At 40.3% G+C, this 19019-nt stretch overlaps 2 protein-coding genes across 3 annotated transcripts in view; one reads left to right on the top strand and one right to left on the bottom strand.

The window, feature by feature from the left end:
* fcsk (fucose kinase) overlaps nt 1-14323 on the top strand; it is a 27895-nt gene extending 13572 nt beyond the window's left edge. Inside the window, exons 17-27 of the mRNA XM_022228266.2 lie at nt 2321-2469; nt 3622-3768; nt 4111-4307; nt 6429-6532; nt 6737-6874; nt 7412-7506; nt 8731-8788; nt 9527-9674; nt 10443-10555; nt 10957-11180; nt 11791-14323. Of these exons, the coding sequence (XP_022083958.1) occupies nt 2321-2469; nt 3622-3768; nt 4111-4307; nt 6429-6532; nt 6737-6874; nt 7412-7506; nt 8731-8788; nt 9527-9674; nt 10443-10555; nt 10957-11180; nt 11791-11862 (1445 nt within the window). The 3' untranslated portion in view covers nt 11863-14323. The remainder of the gene's footprint in view (nt 1-2320; nt 2470-3621; nt 3769-4110; nt 4308-6428; nt 6533-6736; nt 6875-7411; nt 7507-8730; nt 8789-9526; nt 9675-10442; nt 10556-10956; nt 11181-11790) is intronic.
* LOC110975639 (proton-coupled folate transporter-like) lies at nt 13832-19019 on the bottom strand. Of its 2 annotated transcripts, none has more exons than XM_022228268.2 (6): nt 18860-19019; nt 17578-18615; nt 17260-17394; nt 16541-16624; nt 15495-15654; nt 13832-14709 (listed from the first exon to the last, which is right to left on the bottom strand). In XM_022228268.2, exons 2-6 carry the CDS (start codon nt 18548-18550, stop codon nt 14568-14570), a joined length of 1494 nt encoding a protein of 497 aa, XP_022083960.2. In that variant the 5' UTR covers nt 18551-18615; nt 18860-19019; the 3' UTR covers nt 13832-14567. The 2 variants fall into 2 exon arrangements, with proteins under 2 accessions (XP_022083960.2, XP_022083961.2); XM_022228269.2 differs by having other exon boundaries at nt 17578-18585.

Raw genomic sequence — 19019 nt, 5'->3', positions numbered from 1 at the left:
CAAAATGAACATTAATTATTTTCCATAACACAGAAATGAATGTTCCTGTTTATATAGAAAATAATTCCGCCCATCCAAACATTAACTCTCGAATAATGTAGCCTACATGGATGCCTCCATGTTGCATGTTGCTTGTCACTAACTACCAGCGATAACCGGTTGTTTGTTCCTGGCTTTCAAGTGGCCGACCCATAAACAACAAATTGAACTGTTCATAAACATATGGGAACAAGCCGCCCAAACTCGGCCAACATAACCTATCTGTGAGGGTGCTCCACGCAGGCCCTCTATTGAGAAGATTGGTGGTGTTTTTTTATATGTAGGATAGATACTGATATTTCATTATAAGTAATAGTCCAATGGAGAGTAAACTATATTTTTTTCGGGGGGGGGTTGAAATTCCAAGCATAATGTGATACTTAGATAAGTTAAAAGGTATTGTTCATGCTTCATTTATTTTTTCAAAGATTGTTCGGACATGGGTTATAATAATGTGGGGAAGCGTGTTTTAGGGGTCACCATAGTTTATTTGACATGCAAGCCCTTAGAAATGTATAACAAATACCTGCCAAGATGGTGCGGTGGGCGAGTGTACTCTTCCTTTCCAATGTGGGCACCATGGAGTGCTGTCTGGAAGGCCAAGTCTACAGCCGCACACTAGCCTGGAAATCAGGGAATATGGAATTTCATGTAAAGAAAATGAAGGAATAACAAGAGATTTGAATAGTAATCAAACCTAGATATTTTAACCCCCAAAAGTTGACGTGTAAATAAAACTCTGTACATTTTGAGACAGTTACATTTGGACTCTTTCTGCCCGTCTTCCTTGCCTTGGCATCCTTAAACTAATAATTTAAGCGGACCTCCTTAATAGATGGCCAGTCATGACAATAATAATACTAAACCATACTTATAAGCGCATATCATAGTGAGATCCTTCTGCGCTGTCCTTGGGACAACAATGGTAGAGTTTGAATAGATATGTTTTGAGCCAGTTTTTGAACTGATAAATTGATTTGGCATGTTTGACAGCATCTGGTAAGTTGTTCCATATCAGAGCAGTAGCTGATTGAAAAGACTAGGACCCATAATGTTGATCATTGGTATTTGTCATCAATGTATTTACCAAGTGCATGGATATTCTTCTTCCTGCTATCACTGACATAACTAATCAGTCCTTAGAACTCAGAACCTTTCCTGATTTCACTAAAGTCGTCAATGGTTATACCTACACGGAAAAAGCCAAAGCAAGACCCAGAAGACCTGAAAAACTATCACCCCATATCAAACCTTCCACTCCCAGAAAAATTCATTGAACAGGTTGTTAGTGGTCAATTAATGAGATATTTTGCAGAAACTCCACCTTAGTGCTCCAACGAATTGGCAAGATTAGACCCTACCTCAACAAGGCTACAACCAAACTTCTTACACATGCAATTGTATCATTGCTTCTGGACAATTGCAATAGCTTACTCTATGGTCTTCCAGACAAGGATCTATCAAAGCTGCAAAGAATACAGAACTCTGCTGCAAGATTAGTGATGAAGAAGGGAAAGTTTCAGCATGTATCTCCATTCTTACTAAACCTACATTGGTTGCCTATTAAGTGTAGACTTAAATTTAAAGCACTCATTATTGTCTTTCAGTGCCTGTCTGGAACAGCTCCGGAATATCTTAACGAATTAATCCTACCTTACAAGCCACAAGTAACTTCTGCTCACAATCCAAGAACCTACATGTACTGGTTCCAGTTAATGTTAACACTAAGTCATTTGGGGGAAGGGCCTGTCAGAAAATAGCTCCAGACTTATTGAATTCACTACCGCAGCAAATTGAGGCATGAAACCAATTTGGACTCATAAAACATAAAATATATTTGCTTAGTTAACACCATCCTCATCCCCGATTAATGTTGTATAACCTGTTGTTTATTATGTAGACTATAGATTTGTAGATAGACAAGTAGATTGTCGTTTGTATAATGTAAAATTTCATTGTGCAGTGTATTGAGGTTTCTCCCAGTTATGAAATGCGCTAGATATAAAAAACTTATTATTTTCATCAAGGATTGTTCGGACGTAATGGGCATTGAGCATTGGTGTTTACAAGAACTGAGTGAGATCAGATCAAATTTGTCATACAGTAAAGCCAGAGGGAAGGATAAATATTAATAGTCACATCAAAAGATTATGTGTATCATGGGGTCTTAAATAACTCAATGATTTTTCAGAATGATTTCTGTTTAACTTGTTTTGATGTCTTTGTGTAGTGTTGAGACATTCCCTGACCTACCATTTTTGGTTATAAACACCTCTGCCAGGAATATGTGAGAGCAACTCGCCTAGCATAGCTGCCCGTGGCTTAGCTTTTATCGCCAACATCCTTGCTGCAATGGCTGATGGAAAGGGAGGGCTGCGAAGTGGACCGGCGGCTAATCCTGCCTGGAAAAGTGCCTACCAGCTGCTGGAGGTAAAAGCCAGGGCCAGTTTTGCTTGGAACCCTTCAAATGTCTCCATTATGTAGAAATACCCATTGGCATGTGTGTTGTTCTTTGTTTCCCAAGGGGTAGCAGAGACAAAAATGTAGCAGACCCCTGTTCAAGTGGCCAGGCTCTATCTAGCTGCTGCACTTTTGCAAAACCTCAATCCTAAACCTGGAGAATACGTGCCTACCAGCTGCTGGAGGTAAAAGCCAGGGCCAGTTTTGCTTGGAACCCTTCAAATGTCTCCATTATGTAGAAATACCCATAGACATGTGTGTTGTTCTTTGTTTCCCAAGGGGTAGCAGAGACAAAAAGTAGCAGACCCCTGTTCAAGTGGCCAGGCTCTATCTAGCTGCTGCACTTTTGCAAAACCTCAATCCTAAACCTGGAGAATACTGACAATTTGCAGGGTTATTAGACTTCACCACTGTGTTGCAAGAAGCGCACCATAGTTGTAATTAGCCTTCATTAAAATGCACATTGGTATTCTCATTCAAAGGTATGGGTTTCTGAGGTTTTAAAACCAGACTTGGTGTTTGTGCTACTCAAATTATAGAACAGATACTGTAAGGATTCAAGGCTGGCAACCCAGCATAGTGAGTGATGAGATCCAAGAAATTTGAAAATTCAAGGTGTGTTTCTGAACTTCCTGAAATGTTGTGGTTCAGTACTGCAGTGCCTTGAATGTGATGTTAGGAAGCACTGTGTGTGCAGGACTTTCCCAGAGATTGTGAATCAATCTCAGTTTGATTCAGGTGGGACTCAAACCTTCTATCAGCTTCTTACTGGAGCAGATGCAGATACAACCACTGGTCATGGTCAGCTGGCTGGTTCAATTCCCACAGACCTTGGTTTGAAAAGAGGATTTTGTTTATTACCAGGCAAGCTATGTCCAATTTACTTGGCTACGGCTTGCAAAAATGCATGCATCTATGGGAAATACATGAAGCTGCTGGCTTGCAGCTTCCTTAGGCACATGTATTATTCATGCAGTCATAGCCTAGTACTGGGATACAGCCTTAAGGTTACACAAGTAAAAGTAATGACTTATGGTAGAATTTTACATTGCAACATTCTATCCAAAATTAGGCCTATGCAAAGTCACAGTGCCACTTTACTTGGAATCCTTTCATCCACAGGAAGGGAAGCTATGTGAGGGCATGAGAGCCTTGACCAAGGAACGCAGCAATTGGCTGGGTCGACCCGACAAACTGGTCAGAGCAGCCAGACATTACGAAGGAGGGAATCAGATCTTGATCAGGCTTGCTGTCATGACAGCCAGGGAGGTGAGTCAGTGAGCCTGCTGTGGGGAGTTTCCGTAGGCTGTGATTGCTTATAGTTATGTCTCATAAGTTGTAGTAATGTTGATGGTTTTTAACTAGGCCCCTGACCAAATTGAGTGAAAAGGGGCAGAGGCAATAATGGCAGACTCAAGTCAAATTTTCTGTAATCTAGTTTTTGACTTGAGTACTACCGGTACATTGATTCGTGAAGCAAACATCCAAACCAAAAGCAAAAGGGAGATTTCAAGAAACTTGTTGATGGATTTTCTTCTTAGAATATTCAAAATTGATTCCTTACTGAATCTCTCTCACAACTTGGATGTGTGATATATCCCCCCCCCCCAGTTCATTGCCACACAACCCGGGGAATCACCACCAATGAACAAATGGGTGCGGGCTTCCTGCCCGGGTAGGATGGATGTGTCCGGAGGCTGGTCAGACACTCCTCCAATCACGTATGAGCATGGCGGTGCAGTGGTCGATGCTGCAATCCGAATTGACGGCAAGAAGCCAACAGTAGCCCGGGCCAGGAAGATACCAGAGTAAGATACATGTATATATATACTCAAGCACAGGTCATCATTCTGTAAATTGTGAATGAATATCTATAAATTGTAAATCATGCATGCTGCATTCATGTGTTGTTTTTTCATTGAATATGGCCATATCCAATATGAGCTGTAATGAGGCCCAAGCTGGACCAAGAGAGGGTGCAATTTTCTTGGCTACGTAGGCTCCTTTGGTGGGAAGTAAACTTTGCTTGATATGCACATGGGTCATTCCACGAAGTTCGGGTACAGTTTGTGACGGCGTCCCTTGTTACATCAGTGAAAATAAACATCTGTTTTCTGTGCATGTGGATTCTAAATTGACATTGTTCTAAATCTGGCTAGGTTCTTGTAGTTGTGTGCTTCATCTTTGGCGAATAATAATGACTTAATCTGTTTTAATGTGAAAATAATGGGCAATAAAGTTATCGATGTAACAAGGGACGCCATCACAAACTATGCCCGAACTTCATGGAATGAACCACATGTAATGGTCGCATCTCTACCAATAAATGAACACTTCCCACCAACATGGCTATTTTCAACTGACGAGGGGGTGCTTCTGCTCAAAGCGGATAGCTCTGGCCATTTATATCGGCATGTGACCTTGGACCTGCAACCATGGAAGACCTGGCTCTTGACACAAGGTTTGTGTTGCAAATGAGCAAATTCCATGCAAAAGTAAAATATTAGTCTTGCTTTTACCAACCTCATTATGATATCCTTCAAAATAAAGTATTTATAATGAAAAACAGTGGAAATACACGTACTTTCATTTCATTTGTTTCTTTTTGCAGAACTGCTTTCTGTTCATGAATTGCTATTAAGAATGAAGTTGGTAATAGCATGACCAAATGTCCACTTTCTCTTGCAATTGCCCATGAACAAAGTTTAAAAATACCAATGGTGTGTGGTTTTCAGAGTGTGTGCGAGATCTTTTTTGTGTGTACATGTAGTTTGGTTTTATGAAAAAAACATATAGTATGTGTAATATCAATATAACAAAAATCAAATGTGACGCGGCACGACAAAATGATCATAACGTTGTATTTCGCTCTGTCTTATTTTTGGGGATCAAAGTCAAATATTGAAATGAATGTCAATTTTCGGGTTTGGTCATGTTTGGAAAGAACAACCCGTCTATTTAATTCCAATTGTTTTGCACGATCAGATTTTTAAAATGTCATGTTTTCAGCAATTTCAGTGATAGCGTCACTCGTACCCCGTCAGAAATGTAGAAATAGTATCGGGAACAAAGATGCAAAGCTGCCAGAATAAATGTCACAATGTCACCTGAAACTTTATACTGCCAGAATAAATGTCACATTGTCACCTTATACTTTTACCCGAGTGTTCCATGTACAGACTACTGGAAAGCTCTCCTTCTGCTGAATTCAAATACACTGATATCTCAATTTTGAAAATTCTGACTTTCAGCTCATTTTGTGGTGACAGGTCACAAATTTCTTATTTTCGGTTTGTCTAATTAGGAATATTAGAGATCTTTACACAATACCAAGTTTATTATTATTATTTTCAATCATTTCTGGTAATGGCATCAAGAATTACTCAAAAGCTCCCTAAGCACTGTAGCTCGCAAGCCTGAAGAAACCTATAGAGAGGAGACAACGAGAAGCAGTTACAGTTTTAGAGGTGGGAGGAAAACCACAAAGGAATATTCTGAGTAAAGCTCACTGAATCATGTAGGGACTGGAAACCCAATCCACATGTCGACCAGGCTGGGACTAGACACAGAGTAGACATCAGTGGCTGCCACAGTGCAAATGGTATTAACATTAAACTTGTTTTTGTCTCACTAGCTGACTGCTCAGTGCAGGAAGAAAGAAATGGCGTGTTTCACACAGCGATGATGTTCTTTTGGTGAGAATAGACTGCATGTGTGCACATGCTTATGCCTGCTTGGTGTTGGGTGTACAGAGTATGGTGGACCAGTTCCTGTTGGAATGCATGTTCATTGATGGTGCGTCAGGCAGCCTGTTGAAATGATCTTCACAGAATCCCTTCTTTGCCGATGAGGGACACTCCTATTCTAATTGGACAAAAAAGGTCACTTGTACATGTCACCCTCAGATTTTGTTTTTTCCCATCTTGTAGGCCTCATCTTGTTCTGGTACTAGGCAGTGATCGAGAACACTCTGTTCAGATTGTCTGTAAGGAGCTGTCTGATTGTTCGGACTATGCTAATCCACGGTCTTCAGGTAATTACTTTGCTGGACTAGCATCTGCCTTGAGACACTTGAGCACTCTCAGTGGAATAGAACATGACAAAAAAAACTCAATGCCTTTTGCCTCATGATTTTTGGCCTATGCCTAGTTCCAACCATTTTCCCATGGACGACATCAACGTCATGTTAGCGCAAACACAAATTGCATGTTTCTTTTTTGCACATGGTTTTCTGGAGGTGCCTTGTTGAAAGCTGCAGTCCACTGTGCTGAGGTGATAAGTCTTCCTTCCTGCGAGTCTTTACAGGAGCAGCTGATGAGGAAATATGGAGGAGGAATCGAGCTAAACACATGGTCAGATCTCCCCCAAGGATCAGGTCAGTTCACAGTTAACATAGGAAGGTAAATTGCCATCTTGGGTATTTCTGTCCCTTGTTGATATAATGTTACAAGCAATGTGTATTCATTGCTCTCTGCTAGCTTTGGGGGAATGTCCGCAGGCTTCCTCAGATGAGTATCGAACCCATGACCTTCTGTTCACAATGCAATTGTAGACCTCTCAACCACTAATTTAATTGGGTTTGCTGGTTAGTTCGAATCCGATATTAAATTTCATCAGTAGACATAGAGCAGTGCAATCCACTATGGTATTCATTTCCTTGAGCAATACATTCTATTATAAATGCAGCTCTTCATGGAATCCTGTGCAAGCAGAGACTGATGTACCGTTGGAAGACCCCTATTTACCCCTCAGAGTGACAGTTTATGAGCTTACATGTATATTGTGCTCAGATGGTTTTAGGAATGCTTTGTTTGGCATATAATAATGATATGGGTCCCCTGAGAGGCATCTAGGTAAATACATGTACATGTACATGCTCTCTTTTGATGGGAAGTTTGTTCCTTCCCTGCAGGTCTTGGGACTAGTAGTATTTTAGCCGGCGCAGCCATCGCGGTCTTATGGCGCATCTCAGGAAAGACCTACGATAACTCCTCCCTCATTCATGCAGTGAGTTTCAACATCTAGCCACTTTGCACTGTCATCAACAGAGCAATGGTGTTTCTTACATTATAGACATCCAAAGCACATCAGAGCCTGAAAGTAAAAGGTCATGCAGCTAGCTTCCAGAACCCTTGCACGGTCTGCCTATGGGGATTTGACATGGGGTCGTCCTATCACGTTCGATAATTTTTGGAAAAATAATTTCCTACTGAAACCACTCCATGAAATACTCATGTTGGAATTTTACTTTTGTCTTCCTCAAGTAATATTTTGGAAAAGTCACCTGGAGTGGGTAAAAATTAATTTTATTAACGACTGTTCATGTCCGGCGATATTAGATTTATTTATAAAGATATGCCTACCTGCAGTCGATGGGTTCCAGATTCCGTTGAGTTGACATCAGGCAAATGTTGTCAGCAAAGGTTAGATATAATATTAGAATCTTTCGTGAAGTAGAATATTGCTTTATGTTTATTACCTTATAAATTATCAAAATTTGCAAAATATTTTGATCTGTTTTAATTTGGTTTTTACCCACAGACTATCATAAAATTTCAAACGGTAAATATTCATCTGTGTACAAGACTGCCGTATTGCACTGTTCTTCATGTATTTTAGATTTTAGGAAGTGATGGGTCATTTTTTGGCAGGATATTTCTCTTTTAGGTCAGGTGATTTTTCAGTTCTATAAATTGATATACTACCAAATATTTTTCAAAGCCCTTTTTCCAAGTTGGATTTTTTAAAACAAAACTGAACGAAAACAAAATTACTAATTCTAAAATCTTTGCACATTATTTATCCTGTCCAAGGGTTCCGGAAGTGTGCCATCAGGGGTCAACTTTCAGGCTCTATGCTTAGAGGTCAAAGAATTCAAATTGATGTATAATCATATAATTATGGAAGAGGGATTGCTAGAGTTTATTGCACATTCATAGTGAACACTGATATTAAAAATACGTGGGCAGAGGTAATATATTTAGGAGTGGAAAATAAATTGAGGAGGAATTAGAAAAGGGTTTATTTAAATAATGGAGAATTAGTGGAGGTTAATTAATCTTGGAGGGAAATAGGAAAGCGGGAATACAGTGGGACTGTATATTTCAAACATACACAATTTATTTCCATTGAGCTAAGTTTAGTTCATATTTAGAATAATATTTCGCCCAATTTCATCCAATCAAGGGAAATCAGTCATTCTAGTTTCATATCGTGTTGGGTTGGTTTCAGGTACTGCTGGTGGAGCAGATGTTGACCACAGGTGGAGGGTGGCAGGACCAGGTTGGAGGTCAGTGTGCCAGATGGCATATGGCAGCCATCTTTGTCTGGTTCCTAGACTGCAGCCTTGCTGGGTCCTTTTCTGAAACAAAGGAGATGAAGTCTAAGAAAATCCATGCAAGCGTGTGTAGAAATATAAAAGATGGGTTTGGAGTGTCATGATAAGGAATGGTTGCCAACCTTTTCTCAACACTTTGCGAGCCTTTCAGATCTTTTCAGAACAAAGAATGTTTGTTCCCAGGGAAAGTCAGTGTCCCTAGCATGGTTTCTCCGGGGTTGAGGTTTGTCAGGATTTTTATATTTGGATTTTCCCTACTTCCTAACAAACAATTGCTTTTAAAATCTGGAAAATCTAGAGCTTACCATTTCAGGTGTTTTTACACACAATTAAAGTTGATATTGAATACAAGAACAGTTACTTAAGAGGTGACTTTAGGCAAACACAAATGTAAACCATGGACCCTGCGCTGCTGGAGGCCAGACTCAAAACCTTTACTCTTTATAAAATGGATATTTCATTTTCTTCCGATCTCACCCTTGTTTTTCACTTGAAATGTCTTCCTTTGAATTTAGTGTGCACCTCTATGTGTAAATGGTCTATATACTGGAACACCTTAAATTCTGAGGATATTTATTCTTGGAAAATCCTCTTTTGTTTTGAAGTTTGAATTGCTGTATAATTGACTAGAAATGCTTTGCTGAACTTCTTGTGCAAATTTCCTTCCAAAAATGTGACCACCCACACCAGGTTTGACCCCTGGCCTCAATATCGGACACTCAGAAGCCAAGTTTCCCCTCAAAGTGGATATCACCCCCATCCCGCTGAGTGAAGAGATCCAACGCAAATTCAATGAGCACTTCTTGCTGGTGTACACTGGCAAGACTAGACTAGCCAGGTCAGTCCTTTGTTGGTTCCAGTCAGCCACAGCTGAGGAGTTGATTTCCATGTCAGGGTGTGGAAACTTATACTTCCATTGTTGCATTCCTTGTCAATGAATTGCAGTAGTGCATACTGAAATATTTAATCTGTTGCATTTCGGAAGCTGCTTTTGTTGGTGCGCACTGTCTCATTGGAATGGTTTTTTGATACCTCATTTGAGCCATAAAAGTAGAAAATTGCTTTCGTGAAATTTGCTTTGTTCATTGGCACTCTGCAAAAGGTCTGTAAATGAGGCGAAAAACATGGAAATTGGCTTTCAGGAAAAGTTTCACTTCAAAATGTATGACTTGGATTGTCCCTCCACACCTGTTGGTTTTCAGGCAAGTTCACATGCTGACCCATGAGTTTTAGTACCAATGCTACATTTTCATAAGCAAGAATAAGTGCTATAAATCAATGAAACACACTTTTTCTCTTGTTTATCTTGTAGTCCCACATTCCTGCCACCTTATGAGCTTTTGTGCACATTCAGTCACAAGTTATTTGGTTGCAAGCACCCTGTGCCATTGGCTCACCATGTCCACACTAGCTATCCTTCCTTGGCTGTTGTGCCACAGAGGATCATCTGCTCAGCTGGCACAGAGCCAGCAGCTCACAGAATCTATTCCCTGACTGATACTAATCGCAATACCCAATAGCCCTTTCTGTCTTTTGTAATGGTGTAAAAAGTAAACTAGAGCTTGTTTTGGAGCAATGTTTTTTGTCTTTAATCTAACCAACACAGGAACTTGTTGCAAGATGTTGTCAGAAACTGGTATGCAAGATCGCCGTATATTGTTGAGAACTGTGACAATCTGACAAAGACTGCCTGGGAATGCAAGAAGGCATTTGAAGAAGGTACTAACTTTCCTTGCAGTGGTTTTTTAAATAGTAGACGTTCAGAGTGTGCTTCAGGATTCCAACATTCTTGTTATATAACCCTTTTATCCTGATACAAAAACTAACTATCAGAATTTAAATCATCATAGCTGGATTTACGTAGGATTGAGAAGCCTATTGACTTCTGCTCTAGGACGACTGATTCAGAACCACGCAACATATCATATCAAAATTCTGGACCCAAGAATGATTGTTTGTATCCATTGGCAAGCTTCTCGTGTGCATGAGCAATCACCTTTACGTCTGGCAACTTTGTATTAACTGGGAAAATACTGCAGGATTCAGAGTGAAAATACTGCATGCCTGACTGCAGGTTTTCCTTTTCTGTCTGCATCTGAAATTCATCCTCTTCTTTACAGGTGATTTTGAGAAAGTAGGAGCATGCATGAACACTTACTGGTCTCAGAAGAAAGTCATGGCTCCAGGGAGCGAGCCACTGGTAGTCCAGCGCATGATGGCGGCTCTGCAGGCACACGTCTACGGTCAGTGTTTAGCTGGTGCAGGGGGCGGGGGCTTCATGTATGTGCTGACCAAGGAGCCCAACGCTATTGATAAAGTCACAGAGATACTCAGCTCTCTGGAGGTAGGTTCGACAATAAAACTTGGTAGGATTTGTCTAGGATTATTTGTTTTCAGGTGTTGCAACTGCATGCTCCTCAGAAGGCACCCTCGGTTTGTAGCTGGCAAACCAGCAGAAACAAAAGAGCAGAAAATGGGAGTTGGAAAAAAGCCCTAGAGAAACATTCTTGAGCAAACTAAAAGAATTGGATTTGGACGCGGAATCCAATCCACATCAGCTCAGTTGGGACTTGAACTCGGGGCACGGGCAACGAAATATCAACATGACCAAGGAAACTCCCCAGACTCTTTAAATCCAGGAATTAAGTTGAAACCCATGAACTTGCTACTCAGACATTTTTCCCTATCATTTTAAACCTTAGCCCAATACAGACCATGTGTGGTACTCCATTGTAATCATCAAGTTTATGCCAGCTGAAAAACAGTCAGCTTTTTCCCTGATTGCACCTGACCGTTGTTTAGTTGAATAAGACGGTCGCACTTCAGTACCAGTAAAGAGATGCACAGGTGCAAGGTATGTCACAGAGCAACCTCGGGTCAGGTCTGGGACCCAAGGCACCAAGCTATTCTTTGTTTGCTGATGATGAATTGAACTTTTGTCACTCAATCCCCAGGGTGCTCACGAGTTCACAGTGCATAGTGTGGAGCTGGACGGTGCTGGCATTGAGGTAGTGATGGAGGATTGACATGGATCAACAGTTGTCCCAGATTAGCAGAATCAAATTCCAGAGAGTCTTTCAGCAGAAAATCCTTGCCTTGAAACAGCAAATTTATGTGCTAAGCACAAATAGCAGGGTACCAATCACAGGCAATATACATACCATGATTTTGTAGAGTGGTAAACCTATTGTGCCAAGCAGATATTTGCTGGGATAATACTTTCAAACTTGGCAGTTTGATGGCATTGGTCCCAGCTAGTTGCAGGGAGAGACGATGCAGATATTTCCCTAACAGTTAAGCAGATTATTGTGCTCATCGGAGCTTTGCAAATTCTGTGAGGCTACATCAGAATTTCGACTCTGGAGCCACTTGATTTGGAGACTGAAGCAGAATCTTTCTGTGAGAATTGGAAAGTTCCTGGCCTTTTGCCACATTTTAAAATCTGTGAAGGTGCAGTATTTTTCATTGTGATTTTTTTTTTTACACTTTGCAGATTGGTAAAGTCAGCAACTCAAATTTTGTTCATGTTGCAATATTATGTTTCCGTAAGTTTTGATTTCAAAATATTGCAAACCGAGTCTGTGATTCAAGTCAACAACACTGTTTGTACATGCAATCCGGTGCAAGGCCTTTCCATAAACAATGGGTTAAAATTTAAGAACAGGGATTGTCTCTGGGTGTGTAGAGGGTATGGTATTGATTTTCTTTTAACATTTTGTAAACAGCATTTATGTTAACAGTTTTCTCCTGATATTTAATTTAGATATCATTGCCCTATTTGTCCTTTGTCTTACTCAACATAGTGCAGCAATTTCATCGCTCTTCAATCCCACTAACCAGTAATATTACCTAGGATTTTAATGGTGAGGGATTGTAGTGTCTGGAAGATAATTATGATTCACGTATTTTTATCTCAAAGTAAGATTACTTACCTAAAGTATTGAAAGATAAGTTTGATATTAGAAAAAGATATTTTAGAGTGTATTGTATGAAAAGTAAATATTACTTTTCGTGGTAGTTCTCCAAGAGCAGATTACACAGGCTAAGTTCAAGTAATAAGTTTAATTATTTTTTTTTCTCCTGCCAAAGGATTATCGTTCAACTGCAGTTAAGCTGCAGTTAAGCTTGATGTTTATGCTTCTGAATAACAGAAATACATGTAGTAGGTATTTGGAATGGCTTTCAATTACACATTTCTGCCGCAGATTGGAGAAGGCTAGAAGAGAATGCTATCAGATGGCATTGAAAAGCAAGTTTTAACCAACTATAATTGGAAATATCTTGTAGTATATATGTGTAAAAGTACTAACATGGGTAATTGGTGGTGATGTGGCTCTTTAATAATAACTTGAGTGAAATTAAGGTCAAAATACAACAGCATGAGCTCAACTAAAAACAGTAAAGAAAAAAATCCATTTGTCGACTTCGTAGCCTTTTAGAAAAAAAATTAATCATCAGGAACTGTGAAATGTAGAGGGAATTAATTGTCCGTTTTTAGACCGTGAGCGCTGCATGCAGCTCCTTGCTGCCTTGAATGTGTCACACTTACTTGTAAAGCATTTATCGCATTTTTAGGACTGTTGAAATTTGGCTCAAGACGAAAACAAAATGCACATGCAAATGAAACTTCTCGATTTCAACAATACATCTGACTACCAGGTAGTATGTTTTCAAATGGTCAGATTGTTAATGAAAACGAGAGGATGCCTCCTTTAAAATGCTTCTCAGTTTCACCTGAAAGTCTTTGAAATCTTGTTCTGTTGAGAAAGCTGAAGGATGATAGTTTATATTTGACGAGATTGAATTTGTCAACGAAAGCTAGCAGTACATGGCTGCCAACTGGTCAAGAGGTGATGTACTCGCAGCACGTTCTCGGATATCATAGACACTTTTTGCATTTCAAACGTCCATACCAATTTGAAAGATTTTTTACAGAGGGGACTAATTTATGACAAAACGGGTACTCGGGTACATTAAAGCAGACAGAGTCAAACATTTGTCATTTCTTGTTTTTTTTCTTTTCTGTTACTTCCAACAGATTCGGTCTGACAAAAGTAAGGCCTAGGGGTAATGCCCTAACCAGAACGTATGTTGCCCGCACAAACGCAGCATATAATCTGTACGCGTAATTTAATTTCATTCATTAGCTTATACCTTATACGTGTGGAGTATAATTTGAATTTATAATTATTATTAAATTGATATGTAATTTAAAAAGAAACCAACCGAAACATTGCCCTTGAAACCATTCAGTTTTTTGCTGGTTGGAGTATTCAGCATAAATATCGAAGTATTAAGGCTGCAGAATCGGCGTGTTCGGCAGGGCAAGTGACCACTTGCACAGTGCGAATGAAGGATTGCGGATCATTAATTTGGGTTCTGTATAATTGTATAAATATAACGAAACCCAATTGTGGAAATGAAGTAATTTTCTTGAAACTGAACAGAATATTAAAACAGTTCCCATAGCTTCAGTCTCTACCGGTACTGTCTGTTGTACTGAAAATTATTTCTTTGCGTGTCAGATTTCTCCATCGAAACTACCCTATATTCTTTGGCATCCAAAATGCCGAGGTAAATATGCAGCTTTGACTTGGCGATAGCTTAGTTAGACCAGTATAACCGATTTTTGCGATGTCACGCTATAATATCAAAAGCGAATATTAACACAAATTACATGCGGCAAACGTGTCCAAAAAGAACAGCTTGGTATACATATTATTAGGCAAGTTCATTTGTGGGATGATGGGGCTAAAGCGAATGTGTCTTTATCGGTATCTCCACTGGTTGAATCGGCTTTGCTCTGTTCACTTCCATCTTCCGACGCAGCATCAGGATGGAAACCATCTTTTGGCTCCAAAACGTGCACCACTCTACATTGGAAAAAAACCAAAACGAAAATATCAGTAGCTTCATCCGGCTGAGAAATGTCTCCCCTTAAGACTTAAATTATACCTAACATGAAACTTTCGACGCAGAAAACGATAGCGATTATCCGCAAATCAACTCCTGCAGTTGTTTAGAACGGCTTTGCAACACCTTAGTTTCAGATGTCGCTCTTTTCACAAGCCGAACTCAAATTAATTTCTGTAATTATAAGGTAAATGTGAAATTTGACCTTTAGAATACCATATTCCACCGGCAATCCTATGATTTCATGGAAATAGCTTGTGGGAGGAGTCACGTTTGAGTCACAAGATAGGGGGCCTATGTCTGTTTATCATCCTTTTCTGTTTTTATCCATAACTATACACAGGCATTGCTTCGTTTTTGCCGTTGTTCATGTTTACATTTTGTTCAAAGATTATTTTACAACAATTTCTCTGTAATACATGTATCATTTTATCAATGTAACCTCGGTTTATTTGCTCGTTTTGTCTTTATATAATAGGCCCACCCACGTTTTTACAAAACTTTATATGACCTGCATCAGTAGACGTACGTGAGGGTGGAAATATGTGTTTTACGTATCAGTTTGTAACATACAAGGCTCAGACGGTCTTCTTACGAAGTGATTTCTGATAAGTAAATTAGATTTTGTGCCAAACGATAAAAAAGTGTCACCTTTTTCTTGGCAGGTAACTACTTTGACAGTTGCAGAATCCGTAAGTATATTTTAACAGTATGACAGTACATTTGTAACTAATTGGAAACTTACACCGTTGGTATGAAAACAACACCACTAAGCACTGCCATGACGTAGAAGAGAACAACAGCATGACCAGACTGGACGGCGAGAGAGTAGGCGTAACTCTGGACGACGAGTGAAGAGGCAGCGGTGAGGGAAAAGACCAACGTGTGCACCGAAAATAACGCCCCTGTGAAGGAGGGAATAAGCTTGTTAAACATTCAACTATACATTTGACCGGAAGTTATATTTGAAAACAAAAATCATCACTTCTCATAAACTTCACGTCCGATCAATTTCAAACTTACTATAGTAATTGACAATCATCAGAAGATGTGCCCCAAAATTTTTTGTAGTCGTCACGTCATCAGGGGTCACGTGACCTCAATTCAAATGTTCATTCTTTACAGTCTAATAACTAGTAAACTATTTGACCGATTTAACTCAACATTTGGTATGCACATAGTCAGGGACGTGTTAAACACGAAAATTGATAACTTGACCTCGTGTGACTTCTACTTTCGGTTTGACCGGAAGTTGTATTTTAACACACAAATACGGTCATATCTCATGAACTATACGTTCAATTGCAGTGATAATTATTTTCGTTATACATGCCACTCTGGCGATTATTTGTAATGTGATTAATTGCAAATTTTTGTACTCGTTGACAGTCATCAAAAGACAATAAAACACATTTTGGGAACAGGTATGTGTTTGTTCACAAACATATTTTCTCTAGTTTAGTTTTAAGGTTGTTTATGTTTTGTTTCTTTTAATTTCTAACAATTCCTGTTATCAGTTTACCTTTATCCAGAATTAAACATCTGTCTCTGAAATTCTGAAGATCCAGAAACCAGTAACTTAACAGGTTTTCACACTGGCAATACCGTACACCGTGTACTGCTTGATTGTTTAGCTTCAAGTTCCAACAAGCATGGCGTCAATCTCGCGTGTATTGAGTCTATGTTACGGCAGCATTTAAATTCTATTTCAAAGAAACGGTATAATCTTTGGGTTTGCACTGGGAAGGCCAACACCGCTCCCTCAGCTACAAATGAATTTTCATCACTCACCGTGACACTTTCTGGCGACGAGTCTTGTGAGTAGCGCGATATACACCGGCTGAGATATGCCAAAGAAAATGCCACCTAAGGAAGCTGAAAACAAAGCAAGATGGTCTGAGAAATTGCCAACAACCTTGAACATACATAGTTCGTGTACATATGTTCAGGTCTTAAAATCCACTTGAATATCGAAGCCAAGTATCAAAACTTTCATTGTTCAAATAATAGCCGGAATCATCCGTAGTATAAACTAAAGCTCCAACTTGTGAATTGTTCCATTAAGTAGGCCCTATTAGAAATGTGAGTTTCAGTGGCGTAACTAGGGCTAAATGTCCGGCGGGCACCCGGGGTGCATACATTTTTTTCAAAGGAATACCCTAGGAAATAAATTGGTATTGCTAATAAACTCAATAGAGATTATTCATCGATTTCAAATTGCGGTGGGGGAATTTCGCTGCCCCCCCCATTATATAATTACACCACTGTTCAGTACACTAGATATGAATATAAATTAGATATATTGTAATTAATTAAGCCTTTACCAGAAAAACTATCTTTGCGGCAAATGAATGTTCTTAATGCTGGGTAAATCTATGGATAAACCGTCGGAAGGCCGGTTTATGTGACTATGTAGAATTTCGTAAAGAATTCTAGCTGCGAATGAGTGAACTGCATGTATATAGGCCTATACACGAAAAGGGCTGGGGAAACGAGCGTTTTTCCCTTACCACCATAAATGAGAACCACGTTCGATGTAGCCACTGCCGTCAACAAGAACTCCACTATCCCTGACAGGATGCTCAGATAAATCACCCAATAACCGGATACAAAAAGCTCCATGAACCAGACTGTGATGGGTGCCACTTGACAGACAAATCAAATTAAAAGTAATATTTTATTTCAGCTCAGTCTCGAAGTGACCATGAAGGTAGAGAATGATTCTCAAACATTTTTCATCAGCCTGTCACTTCAACTCTTTTAAAAGATTGCATGCATGATTGAATGGTGATGTCTTAAATTAAAATACGTGCAGGTCTCATACTTACACAATGCATTTGGTACTCCGTAAACAAATGCAAAAACGCCGACAAGCGTTGGCGTCCAACAGAAGGGTTCTCCAAGAGCATAGAGATTAACCGTGTTCTGGAAGCCGTGCAAGTTAAAGCTCACCACTGCATAGCAGGCCAGGATGACTACCAGTCTCCACCGCCGACCTCCGGTGGCATTCACGAAAAGGTCCCGGACGCCTTGGACGATACCCTCAGTAAGGCCACGGCAATCTACCGGCTGCTTTTTCACCGACTCCCGTATGATGCCAGGCGGAAGCATCCACAGGAGAGCCATCACGGCGAAGCAGGTGATGATTAAATACACGATTTTGAACGAAGACAGTGCATCTAGTAGCATGTTCAAACCCAGTGGAGCTAAATACACAACGGCATATTCGATGCCATAAATGGCGGCTAATGCCACACCCCTTTGCTTGGGGGAGACAATGTCTGTCACATATAACATGCTGACTGAGTGCAGAAGGACAAATCCTCCAGAGACACCAAATACTCCACAGCCAATGAGAGCATAGTAAGCAGACAACTCAAAGAAGGATACCACCAAGAATCCTACGGCCATAACCAGCGGGCCCAGACATCTCAAGAGGAGTATGGGCCGGCGGCCGGTGAAGTCAGAAGCTGCTGTGAGCGGCAAACCAGTCAAAACCGGAATGAGATCGGTCAGGAAGCTTTGATAGGTTGAGAACAGCGCGGTCTCTTTTTGGATGTCGGTCAGTTCGCGGCTCGTGTTGGCAGTCCCGCAGGCATTGCTTCCCACTGGAAGAGTGAAGTTGCGTTCGCGGGCAAAGGAGGAGCGCGCAAACTGAACTCCAAGCGTCGCCATCACAGCTTCACCGGGGATGAAGATGAGAATCTGTAGGACAAGGAAGAGTGCCACTGACACCCACGTGGCCCTGCCATTAACTCCACCTTGTAGAAGAGGTGTTTCCTCTTTTGACGGCGTAGGCATCGTCAGTTCCAGATATCACGAAGGCTCTGGCAAAGCTATTGGACCATACATTAAACAAAACAAACCTGAAACAAAAAACTACATAGTATATTATCTAGTTAATACACTTTTATTTTGCCCTGCATTTTACTCCGGTTCATGATTAATGCGGCTCCGAATTCTCATAAGCGCGCGTGTATACATTCCGTCACTTCTGCTTCCATGATCACGCCCGGAATATGCTCGTAAGAATCATCAACGACAGCACAAACCTTCAGTCTTGCCCGAGTCTGGAAACTAAAATTATACCTAATAAAGTGTCACACTAACCAGCTTTGGAGTTTCGTCAAACCATGGAGGTAGAAACATGTTCTCACCGAACACTTAGGCCTATGTCCACAACAACTCACGGCCTAGGCCGTGAGTTCGCCTATGTACATGTATGTGTGCTCTAGTTGTGTGAACACGTCATGGTGTAGCCCACATTTGC

Source organism: Acanthaster planci, linkage group LG06 (assembly GCF_054643075.1).
Source record: "Acanthaster planci isolate LZ-2023a linkage group LG06, COTS_SCS, whole genome shotgun sequence".
Classification (NCBI taxonomy): domain Eukaryota; kingdom Metazoa; phylum Echinodermata; class Asteroidea; order Valvatida; family Acanthasteridae; genus Acanthaster; species Acanthaster planci.
The sequence above is the reverse complement of the archived record's forward strand: the minus strand, read 5'-3'. Positions and strand labels throughout refer to the sequence as shown.